General features: G+C 42.7%; 1 protein-coding gene across 1 annotated transcript in view; it reads left to right on the top strand.

The window, feature by feature from the left end:
* The first annotated feature begins 3492 nt into the window (after positions 1 to 3492).
* Positions 3493 to 12929, top strand: part of ABLIM1 (actin binding LIM protein 1) — a 305845-nt gene continuing 296408 nt past the window's right edge. Inside the window, exon 1 of the mRNA XM_046027513.1 lies at positions 3493 to 3725. Within this exon, the coding sequence (XP_045883469.1) occupies positions 3713 to 3725 (13 nt within the window). The 5' untranslated portion in view covers positions 3493 to 3712. The remainder of the gene's footprint in view (positions 3726 to 12929) is intronic.

The raw sequence follows: 12929 nt of genomic DNA, 5'->3' as shown, positions 1-12929 counted from the left end.
CACTATATTGTACACCTGACACCAATATAACACTGTATGTTAACTATACTGGAACTAAAATCTTAAAAAATAAAGAAAGAACAGAAATTACTGATAATGTACCCTGAATTTCCTTCCATTAGAAGTTGAAAGGGTATTTTTGGCAAGAGTCAAATAATAACTTATTTATTTATGGATATTATTTTTTCAAACACAGACTGAAAATGTGTTTTTTCCCTTTGGTCTATATAAACTCCTTTTTATAATTTCAACCAACAGAATATATATTTTATGACTTCAAAAACTGGCACTGAGGGGTGCCTGAGTGGTTTAGTTGGTTAAGTGTCTGACTCTTGATTTCACCCCAGCTCATGATCTCAGGGTCTTAAGGTGGAGCCCCGTGTCAGGCTCTGTGCTGTGTATGGAAGCCTGTTTAAGATTCTCTCTCTCCCTCCCTCTGTCCCTTCCCCCACTCACTCACAGTATAAGTGCACATTCTCTTAAAAAAAGTGCAACCAAGTGCACACTCTCTCAACCAAGTGCACACTCTCTCAAGCAAGGGCACAGTCTCTCTCAAAAAAAGTGGCACTTGATTTTTCTCTTAAAATTCTTTGCACTTTACAGTTTGTTTTTACAATGATTTGCTAAGTATTATCAGTTATTTTAGATGAGAAATTTGCCAGAATATTAAGCGATTACAGGGACTTGGTTGCTCTATGGTTGGAAGAATTGGTTTTAGATTTCCAAGATTATAGGAAGAGATTCAGGGATGACGTGATTGACTGTAAAAGGCATTTCAAAGTATCATCACTCCAAAATATAAGCAAATCATATATTTTTTATTTTTTAAGATTTTACTTATTTATTTGAGAGAGAGAGCACAAGCACAGAGAGGGGCAGAAGGAGAGGGAGAAGCTGACTCCCTGATGAGCGGGGAGCCCGACTTCAGACTCGATCCCAGGACCCTGGGATCAAGACCTGAGCTGAAGGCAGACACTTAACTGACTGAGCTACTCAAGCATCCCAAATCATATATTTTAAAATCTGAACTGCTATATAACCCAAAGGCTAATGCTAAACTCATAGGAAAACTTTCTTTAGTCAAAGATAATCTTCGACAACAAACTTAGAATTTCCCGAGCTTCCAGTCAATCAGGTACTGAGTATTAACTGTGTGCCTAACAGTATTGTGTAAGGTGTCTTATTTCAGACATAATTATATACAGGATTATGTTAGTCTTTTATTAGCTCCTTAAGGGTAAGAGTAAGATCTGTTCATTAAGACCTTTGCACCGTACCTGTATTTCTGGTGTGAGATTCTAAGGACCAGAGATGTTGTGGCAGTTGGAGAAAAAGACTGGATATCAACTAAAGGATGAAGGTAGAAAAACACACAATTTTGGGACCTCCCTATCTTATGAGTATGCTGTCTGGTATAAAAATATTCTGTAATATACTTCCAGAAAAAATTCAATTCAACAAAACTACCCAAGTCTCTGATTTCAAGAAACTTACAACAGTTGGGGAGATAGGAAACATATATAATAAAACCATTCAATAGCAATACACAGGATTATATTAAGTAAAAATAGGTGGTTCTGAAAATACAGACTACAGAAGCTGAGCAAATGAGGAGATCACTGTGGGTTAGGGTAGCTGGAGAACACTTGGGGAGGAGGCGATGTATACGTTAATTTGTGTAAGCAGAAGGGCATTTGGGAAGAGCCATGAGAATGAGCATTGGAGATGAGGGAGACTGGATATCATGATCTACTGAGAAACAGGGGACAGTGTTCTGTCTACAACGGAGTGTTTCCGTAGGGAGTACCTAGAGATGATGCTGGAGAGGTAGGAGGGGATAAATTACAGAAGACTTTAAGATCTCTGTAGACCTTCAGCTCCATGTAGGCATTTCTGTCTTATTCACAGGGATAACTCTAGTACTTACCATAGAGAATGGTACATAGTATATTTCAGTGAAATTCTGTTGAATGGTTTCATTGTGTAGATGAAGACACTTTGAATGTTGAGGCTTTGTCTGGAGATCAATGGGAATGCACTGGAGGTTTTGGAGTATGAAGATGCCATAGTATAAAGAGTGTTTTAGGAAAACTATTCTCAAGGTTATAGTCAGATTGACCTGGAGGAGTGGAGACCAGGTGTGGGGAGAACAGCCCGGCTATTCGTGTAACCATCCACTGGGTCAGAAGGGTTAGTAGTGGACTGAGGATAGCTGGAAAGAAGAGTTATTTTGAGACTGAACCAACTGGATTGTGATTTATTGGCAAGTTTTTTGCCTAGAATCCAGCAAAAAAAAAAAAAAAAGATGTCAGGATGGATAAATGGGTTAGTTTTTGTAGTTGGCAGTTGAATTTGAGAATTTTGAGTTTCATTACTGATCTCTTATCTTGTAATTCCTTCCCCCATATGAATATTTGATTAGGCTTTGATGATGCTCAATTATCCACCAATTTATTATTTTTTTCCAGAGCTATGATGTTCACCTGTTCTTTGAATACTTCTGGCTTGTCAGACCGATTATACATATCGGGATGGATCTGGGAAGTGGCTACATAGGAAATAACTAGAATATATGTTGTGAGTGTATACAGAGGAGTAGCTGACAGAGAAGGGAATGAGTGAATTCCTCAAATTTGGAATCCTTCCACCGGTCTTACAGGTTAAGTAAGGTACTGTGATTGCTCTCAAAGCTTAGAATCGCACCTCTCCAGTTCATGATTCCTGGATCTGGTGGTTTTTGTTGTCTTGCTTACTACCATCAAGCTCTACCTTCAAGGTTTATCTTCTGGGCACCAAAAGACTTTTTTTTAATATTTTCTCGTTTTCACCCTGTTATGTAGAAAAAGTGGATTTGTTTGCAGTGCTCGCCCCCTGTCTCCAATCCAGCCCCGCTCTGACACCTCCGAGTAGAAACAATGAATCAAATGAGTCTACAGGCATCCCTTGAGTGCTACCTCAAGATGCCCAGGCAAGCAGGCTCAGCCCTACCTCAAAGGTCGCCGAAGTCCCGCCCATCCCGCCCAGGCGACTTCGAAGGGGCTCGCTGGAGCCGAGCGTGAGCTGCCCGAGGCCTTCTTCACACTGAGGTCCAAGCCCCCCGAGGCAGTCGTGGTCTTCCTCGGTGGTCAAGGGCATTACTTAGGCGAGGGAGCAGAACGGCTCTTTCTTGCTTGCTTTCTCCGGGACCAAAGCAGGAGGCTGGAAAGCCCCCAATAATAGCACCAATATTATTAATAATTATTTTAAATTAAGAATCCCAGTCGGGGGAGGGGAGGACGCAGACCCTTACCGCACGCCCCACCTCGCTCGGGGACAAAAGCCCCGCCTGGCGCGGCAGCCGAGCGGGCTGCACGTCCCCAGCGGCCGCTGGACAGGGTGGGCCCGGCCGGGGCGGGGGAGGCGGGGGAGGCCCGGGAGGCCGGGAGGCGGGGGAGGCGGGAGAGGCGGGCCCCGCCCAGCGCGGGCCGCGGGCTGTCAGCGTTGCCGCGCCCAGCGGCGGGTCCCCGTGGTCGCAGCGTCCCCGCCTGCCTGCCGCGCTGCGCCCAGCGGGCGGCCAGGTGTCCTGCGGGCGGCGTCCCCGCGCTGCCAGCCGCCTCCCCACGGCGGACGGCGGGCGCGTGTGCGCTGGTGTGCGTTTCGGAGATATTTTCCTCCCCACGCCCTGCCGGGTTTCTCCTCTGCCCTCTCCGCTTCGGCTCCTGCTGCCTGAACCATGTCCGCAAGGGGTGAGTGGGGACCAGGTGGGCACCGTCCCTCGACCCCCGTACCAGGCCCTGCGGGGCAGGGCGCAGTCCAGGGCGGGCCGGGCAGGTGCGGAAGGGCGAGGGGCTGTGGGAGCCGCGCTGGCCCCAACCCGGCCTGAAACTTTGGCAGGGGATCCCTGGGCTCTGGGTGGCTGGGCTGGGGGGGGGGGGGGTATAGAAGGAATCCCTCGCCCTTGACCTTGATCCCCGGATGTGGGCGAAACCTGAGGGTCAAGGTCGGTGCCTGGCTCACCTGTGCAAGCCTGACGGCTGGGCTGGGAGGGCGTGGGGGATGGGCTTCCCGTTGCGCGTCCTGCTGAGGAGCCGCCTGAAGGGCTGTCCAGGAGAGAGGAAGAGGTATTTTTTTTCCTCCTTCTTGTTACCATTTTGCAGCTTGGTTATGGAAGGCATCCAGGGCTTGATGCAGTAGGATTTAAAGCTGCAGTGCTTATACCCCATTAAAAAAAGTAAATTCCCTCACCTGTACTCCTCTTAGCATTAATCTTCATCTCCCACCCATTTTCTTTCTGGAGTGAAACAATTACTGCAGGTAAAACTGGGTGAAAGTAAAAAAAAAAAAAAAAAAAAAAAAAATCGAAATTGCTTTTCAGGCAAGAGTGAAGGGGATGTATTTCTTGCCATCTGGAGCCAGTGGTGATGCTGGGGAGAGTGGGTTAGTCATAGCTCAGTGGCTGCTACTATGAGTGAAATACTAAAGAGATCAAGTCATTGTGCAGTTTGCTAGCAATTAAAATGAGCGACTTGGTTGCTTTGCCATAAGTGTTTAAGAAAAATATTGATTATCTTTAGAAAGAGTATTTGCAAAGCAGTAGGTACCACCCCTTTCGATACCCTAAAACTTGTAAGAGGAGTTGCAGAGTTGTTTTTGTGTCTTTTTTTTTTTTTTTTTTAACTCTGAAGGGTTAACCCTGCTTTTAAGAGTGGGGCAGTTAAGGAATTTAATCACATCTTTTGGATAATTTAGTGCTGCTTTCCAGGGTTCACTCTGGGGCATGTAGTGAATAGACTAATTTCTTATGTTTAGATTTCTTTTGAAGGAAACCGGTCTTTGTGGATATGGCAATATGGTTGATTGGTTCCATACCTGGACATGGGGTGGTAAGGGCTAGGTGGAATGACAGAAGGTATATTTGCAAATACTGGGCTCCAGAGCTGACATGAGGCCCCAAGATACTACCTGCCTGATGTTGCCTAATGATTTCTGATTAAAGAAAGGAAAAAGAGGGTGGAACAGATATGATGATGGGGGTCTGGGTGTGTGTGTGGGATCATCCAAGCAACTCCAGCTGTACAATCCTGAACTGCGTTCTAGCACCGAGGCTTTTGGTCCTGATCTCTGTTCTAAGGATGACAAGGAGCATGGGAAGAATATCTCTCATAGACTGTAAAGCTCTCTATGGTCAGAGTCCACTTCTGACCCAACTTGACATCACCCAGACCACTTGGTACAGTACCTTACACTGTAGGAGCCTTGTAACTACTAGGAATCTGCTATGTCCTGGGAAACATCAAGTCATTAAGAAACCAATTCCCCTCCCCCTGACCCCCACAAATATCCCTGGAAGTTTCGCCTTGTCTCTGGCCCCTTCTGTTATGGGGTCTCTTTGCTTTATCTGAGGTTATGATTGAGGACGGCCCCAGGGATTCGGAGAGCTAGACCACTGGGTTGAGTTCAAATATTTCTCAATATTTCTCAAATATTTCTTCTTGAATCTGGTTTCAAGAAGGAAGATTTGGAGTCAGACATAGACACGTCACTCAGTTGTCTTGTTTTCTCTTCAAACTGGGTTGATAATTTTGCATTTAACAGTTAAAAATCTGACTAATATTGCAGGGGCAAAAACCCATGATAATTGGTGTCAGTCATTGCATACTTACTATGTGTCAGGTACTTTGCATGTATTAAATTATTTAATTTTCACATTAATTGTCAAGTAGATACTGTTATTATCTCCCCATTTCACAGATGAGGGAACTGAGATATTGAGAGATTGTATAACTTGCCTGCACTCAAATAGTTGGTAAGTGGCCGATCCTGATTTGCATCCAGGTCTGTCTGACTTCTGATCGCATCACTTTGTTTTACTGCCTTTTCAAAGTTATTAGTCCTTTGAGTATTATAGTAAACATCCCAGTCATTAATTTTCCAAGAAGAGAGAGAGAATGCCCTATACATGAGTTTAAAGGAGATGGCCTTTGTAAGTAAGTTGGAATTCCCAATGCATCCATGGGCATTTGGTAATGACAGAGTGAAGGAAAAAAGACTGCTTGATCCTACTGTTACTAACTTGGGTTTCCACTCTGTTTTCTCCTACTTCAGTTTGGAGGACCAGAACTAATTATGTATTACTGACTGAGGATTTTTCTAATGCTTTTGTGAAGTGCTTTTATTTTTATGAATTTGTAAAACAAAACAAAACAAAAAAACGCCACCCACCAACCAATCAACCAATCAAGCAAACAGACCCAGTTCTAGGTGATTAGCAGAGTACCTAATAGAGGAGCTATTGAATTAAGCTGGTGTGGAAAAATGTCTGCTTGCCATTTATTCTTTTACAAAAGATGTCAAAACTGTGAGCTTTACTGTGGTTTTCTAATTCAGTATCTGCTCTCCCCTATACTCCTGAAACTAGAGGCAAAGTTTCAGGGTCAGAAAGTTAATGTTTCTATTTAAATACCTAATTTATAAATGGAAAGGTCTTTAGACATTTGGAAAGATAAATTTCATTAATCTAAGAAGTGATCTCTGCTTATTTCTGTATCTAGCCTTGTAGGTTATAGTGGGGTAGAAATATTTTTTAAACATCGAAAGCTAATGAATTTCATAAGAGAAGTGGTTTTATTAAAAATTTTAGAGAGAAAAAGATCATTCTTTAATTCATCTGGTCTTTACGATAGAAACAGGGTCCTAAAATTCAATTCCCTATTCAAACTAACAATAAAAAGTATTCTTTAATTCCATGATAGGACAAGTTAAGACATTCCCATCTTGTGGTCTTTTAGAATATTTTCATCACAGGCTTTTTTTTTTTTAAGATTTTATTTATTTATTTGACAGAGAGAGATCACAAGTAGACAGAGAGGCAGGCAGAGAGAGAGAGAGAGGGAAGCAGGCTCCCCGCTGAGCAGAGAGCCCAATGTGGGACTCGATCCCAGGACCCCAAGATCACGACCTGAGCTGAAGGCAGTGGCCTAACCCACTGAGCCACCCAGGCGCCCCTCATCACAGGCTTTTAATTTGGTGGTGTACTTTTACTACTGAAGGCCTAAATGGAGCCATCATATCTTGAGTTCTGGGTTGCCAACTAGAGGAAATTACAACACTTTAGAACAGAGTTCCTAAAACTGGGGAGAATAATCTAGATAATCTTTTTAAAATGTTGATTCCTAGGCCTCATTCCAGATCTAGTGGCTCATAAACTCTGAAGACAGAGTCCCCAAATCCATGTACGTGAAAAGCTCCCCAGGTAATTCTGCAAACCATTACAGTACAGCCATAAGATTCATCTGGAATAGTTGACATACTGACGTGAGGGCCCCGTTTCAGATTTACTGAGTCAGAATATTCATGGAGAGGCCTGGGAATCTGAATGTTTACTAAGCCCCCAGTGGATTCTTATGTATAGGTAGATTTGGCAGCCACTGAATTAGAGCTTGTTTCTTCTAATTCAGGGTTCTGTATCATCCAACAAGTTTTTTTTTAAAGCTGCTTATGAATTATAAAAGTAATATGTTATAATTCATTAATAATATACTAATGTAATAAAAATATTTTATATTAGCAAATTAATAGATATACTAAATATTTAAATTACAAAGTAATATACATTCGAACAGAAATATATAAAGTTAAGAATGAAAATTCCCTATTTTTAACTCTCTTCCTCCCAAATCCTGAGAATTAGGTATGACAAGTAGTACATCCTGTGCCTACTGCCTGAAAGTTTCCATCTCGTTAGATTTGGTTAAATATAATAAATATTAAATGCCTAGTCTGTATAAGACATGTGACAGTGTACATACATGTACACTCATGAGCCCACTAGGTTTTCAGAATCTTGAGTCTTGAGAAGAGAGGTGCTGGTGTATGTAGATAGAGTCCATTGCTCTGGCAGAGAAAGACCTCAAAGTATGTATGCTCTAGAAATGTCAGAACTTCCATAAAACTGGAAGAAATCTGAACGTTCCTCCATTGGGAAATGGGTGACTAAGTTATGGTACATCCATATGATGGACTATTATGCAACTATTAGAAAGAATGAGTTAGATCCATAATGTGTTTTGTCTGGAGGGAAGGCCATGATACATTGTTAAGTGGAAAAAGGCAAGTTTTAGAATAAAGTATATGTAATACATAATCCCGGTTTTGTAAACTCAGAGAAATCCATATGTGTGCATATGTGTGTGTGCTCTGTAGGCACAGAAAATACCAGAGACACCAAGGTTACCTCAAAGGCAAGAGTGAGGCGAGGAGACAGCTGGCTTTTCTTTGAATACATCTTTCTGTTGTTTGCTAACAAGTAGGCATAGCCTTAATAGATTGAGAGAAAAATCTAGTAAAGAAAAAATGTACAGTTCCTCCCATTCATTCATTTTTGTCAAGTCAGGAACATGGGTTTTTATTCATTCATTCAGTATTTATTACACCTGTTATGTGCCAGCAGTTGGTGAACAGGACCCAGTATATACCGTCAAGGAGATCACAATTTTGTGGAAGAGACAAATGCATGAATACTTACATTAATAGGATATGCTGAGTGCAGAGAGAAAGAGAGAAATAATATGGGATATATAGGGAGAGTATTACGGTGATATGAAAGAGTGGCCGTGAATACAGCCATGGGGTTAAGGACTATGAGATCTTGAAGAAAACAGACTTGTGTTCTTAATGAATGAGCTGGATTCTTAGATGAGCCAGATGACAAAGGATGGGATTGAGGGATGGGCTCTTTAGGGAGGGGGCATAGAAAAGAAACAGTACGATGTGTGGATGTGTGTTGACCTGGAAAGCATGTTGGTGCGGAATAGCATGCTCGCCAGCGAGAGGAGAGCAAAATCTCAGCTGAGTCAGGAGATGGCAGAGGGCACTTCCGGGAAAGGCTAAGGATGTAGGGAGTTTTATTTACAAGGAGCTGTGGTTCCAGACAGCACAATGGAAGGTTGTCAGTGGTGAGAGATGTGCAGTCAGAGGGAAGAAGCACAAGGGAGAAGGGGATGAGAGGGGACGGGAAATGAACAGGGATGGGAGCTCTTCATTGTTTCCATGAGTCAGACTGCAGGAATGAGAGAGGTGGTTGGATGCGATTGGCCTCAAGTGTCCTCGCTTTGGCATTGGGGCTTTGGTTGCAGACCATGCTGAGTCCTGGGCGGTATCTGCTGAAGGCAGAGAGGCAGCAAAGGTTGCCATCAGCTTTCTAGAGTAGCAATAAAGCCCTCTGCTGGATGATGGTTCCTCCACAGTGTTGGGATGTGGGGGGACCATAAGAATCAGAGCTACATTCTTTTTGTTGACTTCTTCCAGTTCCATGCTTATGGTGGGGCTCAACAAACTTGTCTCTCTTTGTTGACAAAGGGTGGACTTCCGTCCCGTTTCTTCCTTCTCTCTCTTACCTCTTCCTGGAACTCAATGGCTGTTACAACAACCAGTTGCATCACTCAGCCTTTATCAGTTTCTCATGGTGATGCTGTAAAGATTAATGCATGGGGGGGGGGCGTTTAGTTGGTGTTATATCGGGGCCATTTTCCTGGCCTGTCTTAGCCAAGTTTTTTCCTCTGAGTTACAGAGCCTCAAGCAGTTTAACAAACTGAAGACAAATAAGATATGTTTGAAAGCTAAGTTTAGCCATTATTAGTTTTGATATGAAAAAGATCAAAAGAGCAACACATTACACTTCTAGCACTTTTCTTGTATTTAGAATAAATGGGTTCTAATTCAATAAGTAGATTTTTTTTAACATAAGAGAAATACTTTTTGACAGTATCTTGTAAGTGGGAGAATCATGTTTCAGAAAAGATTTTCAGAAGGTTAAATTGTTCCCACATTGTATCTGCGAATAGCATTACCTTTTATTTATTCATTTGTGTTTAGTTTTGAAATCTCAGGTAGAGAAGTTGGAGTTAATCATATTTTCTCAGGTTATGGCTCATTGTCATCATGAGTTCATCTGACTCCTCTCTCATCTTAGCTGCCTATCTATTTTTTTATTTTAAACTTTAAAAAAATTTTTTTAGTAATCTTTAAGCCCAATGTGGGGCTTAATTCATGACCCTGAGATCAAGAGTTGCATGTTCCTCTGACTGGACCAGTCAGGCGCCTCTCCCATTCCTTTTTTCCACATAGGCAACTATTCTAATGCACTTGATATGCATGTCCATGATTTTATAGCAAAACCAATTCTTTTTTTTTTTTTTTTTTTTTTAAATTTTTATTTATCTATTTGACAGCGAGAGACAGGAGATCACAAGTAGGCAGAGAGGCAGGCAGAGAGAGAGAGAGGGAAGCAGGCTCCCCGCGGAGCAGAGAGCCCGATGCGGGACTCGATCCCAGGACCCCGAGACCATGACCCGAGCCGAAGGCAGCGGCCCAACCCACTGAGCCACCCAGGCGCCCGTAGCAAAACCAATTCTTAGACCAGTTTTTTATATTTGAAATTATAAATATCAAGTTATTTTATCTATGTTCTGTATGTATTATGTCTGTATGTTTCTGAGGATTAGTCAAAGTCTTAAATAACTGATTTTATGAACATGTATCTATTTCTGATCTTTTCTTCTCTTAAGATTTATTTATTTATTTATTTATTTATTTACTTATTTGACAGGCAGAGATCACAAGTAGGCAGAGAGGCAGGCAGAGAGAGGAAGGGAAGCAGGCTCCCTGCCCAGTAGAGAGCCCGATGCAGGGCTCGATCCCAGGACACCGGGATCATGACCCGAGCTGAAGGCAGAGGCTTTAAAGCACTGAGCCACCCAGGCACCCCCCCCATTTCTGATCTTATTTTGAAGTTTACATCAATAATATAATAGCATGTCTTACTCTATTAGGGACTAGTTATATCCAATGAAAAAAGGTTAGTCCTTACCTCAGAGGAACATAAACTGAGTTAAGTGTGTGTGTGTGTGTGTGTATGTGTGTGTGTGTGTGTGTGTGTGTGTAAAGATATGTGCACAGCTGATTGGAATAGGATAGGATAAAGATTTTCATCTAGGAGTAATCATGCTATGGGAAGGTCGACTAATTGTAGCTGCCGATAACCAGAACAGCTTTGCTTCACAGAGGAGATGGAATCGGAGTTGGGCCATGGAGGGTGAGTAGGAATGTGGCGGGCAGAACACTAAAGATGGGCTTTCTTTCTAGAAGGAGCAGACAGGTGGAAGCATGGAGGAGTGAAGGTGCAGGGTATGTGGGGCAGAAGTCTGGGAAATACGAGGGGCACAAGATTTGTGGTGGGGAGGAGAGAAAACAGGATGACAAGGGGATGGTGGCTGAAACTCGTAAGCCTCTACATCACAGTCTTTCCCTAAACAGAGAGCTACAAATGCAGAGAAGGGAAAGGAGAGGTCTGTTCTTGGTAACATTCAGGTTAACAACTCATCCCTAGTTGTGCAACTGCCCACAATCCACATTAGAAATGGTGTTTTATCACCAAATAATGCTGCAGGAAGTTACATTTTATCATGACCACAGTTCTCATTGAGGTAGAAATCTTGCCAAAGGCCCCCTGTTGTGTTTCCTTTCATATGGCAGATTCGGCTATCTGAGCCTTATCCTTAGCTTTGTACTTGACACCACAACATCCCATGCTAAGATGCTGGCACTCAGGAAGGCTGCATACAGAACAGCCACACAACATGTTTGTCTATAGCAAAGGGAAGGAGTGAGGGCATTCCACCAGAAGTGTGTGTTCTTTTATTTTTTTTATTTTTTAAGATTTTACTTACTTATTTGACAGAGAGAGAGAGAGATCACAAGTAGGCAGAGAGGCAGACAGAGACAGAGGGGGAAGCAGGCTCCCCACTGAGCAGAGAGCCTGATGTGGGGCTCGATTCCAGGACCCTGAGATCATGACCTGAGCTGAAGGCAGAGGCTTAACCCACTGAGCCACCCAGGTGCCCTTGAAGTGTGTGTTCTTAAACTGATCCTATTTTTAAAATTTTTTTATAAATTTATTTATGTGACAGAGAAATAGAGAAAACATAAGTAGGCAGAGCGGCAGTCAGAGGGATGGGAGAAGCTGGCTCTCCTCTGAGCAGGGAACCCACCGCAAGGCTTAATCCCAGGTCTCTGGGATCATGACTGGAGCCGAAGGCAGACACTTAGCTGACTAAGCCACCCAGGTGCCCCGAACTTGATCCTGTTTATATATGCACCTTACTAGCTCCCTCACTTTGAAGGAAGAACAAAGCAACACTAATTAATAGAGCCCATTAAAATTAAAGATGAAATTTTGTAAAATTTATGGAACATTTTCTTTGAGATGGTAAATTAGTCTTTATCATCTTTTATGGGAGAAATATTTTTTTTTATGAGCCTATGATTTCAGGTTCATCCTAACTTAATATATTAGTATTCATTGATGTAAGTAGTACTAATCACTTGATACAGTTTGACATTCTGTTGCTCCAGTCACAAGATGCTACTTAGTAAGACCTCATATGTACTTCACTTGTGGCTGCCCATTATCTGCTTAATCCCTGGTTTCCAGTGTACTTGGATAGAGAAAGGAAAAGGAATGTGAATGGTTCTCCAGTAGCCATCTCTAGCAATATCATCCTTGCATCCGTCCATCCATCCATCCATCCCATAGACATCCATTGAGCCTTCCTAGAGTTCATAATCATATACACATCATCGACAATCCTGCTACCTGGATTTTTTGTCTTCTGTAGCCCATCTTGTTGACCCATCTTGGAGACAGCTTGGCAAAGCTCCTCAGGTACCTTTGACTCTAGCCTATGGAAAGAACAAGCCCTCCATTTCCTGCAGGCTCCCCTGAGGCACTTCCATGTTTATCTCTCATCTTCTCCCATGCAGTTTAGGGTATGCTCTTTGCTGCCTTTGTAAATGCCTCATGGTCTAGATGTCATCCTGTCACAGACAACAGCCTGAGGCCAAAACCAACTCACATACAAACTGGAGAGGAAACTGTTTTAAGGGTAAAAAAA

This window comes from Meles meles, chromosome 13, assembly GCF_922984935.1.
Source record: "Meles meles chromosome 13, mMelMel3.1 paternal haplotype, whole genome shotgun sequence".
In the NCBI taxonomy this organism is placed as follows: Eukaryota; Metazoa; Chordata; class Mammalia; order Carnivora; family Mustelidae; genus Meles; species Meles meles.
Note: the sequence above shows the minus strand (reverse complement) of the source record. Positions and strands in the feature narration are given on the sequence as shown.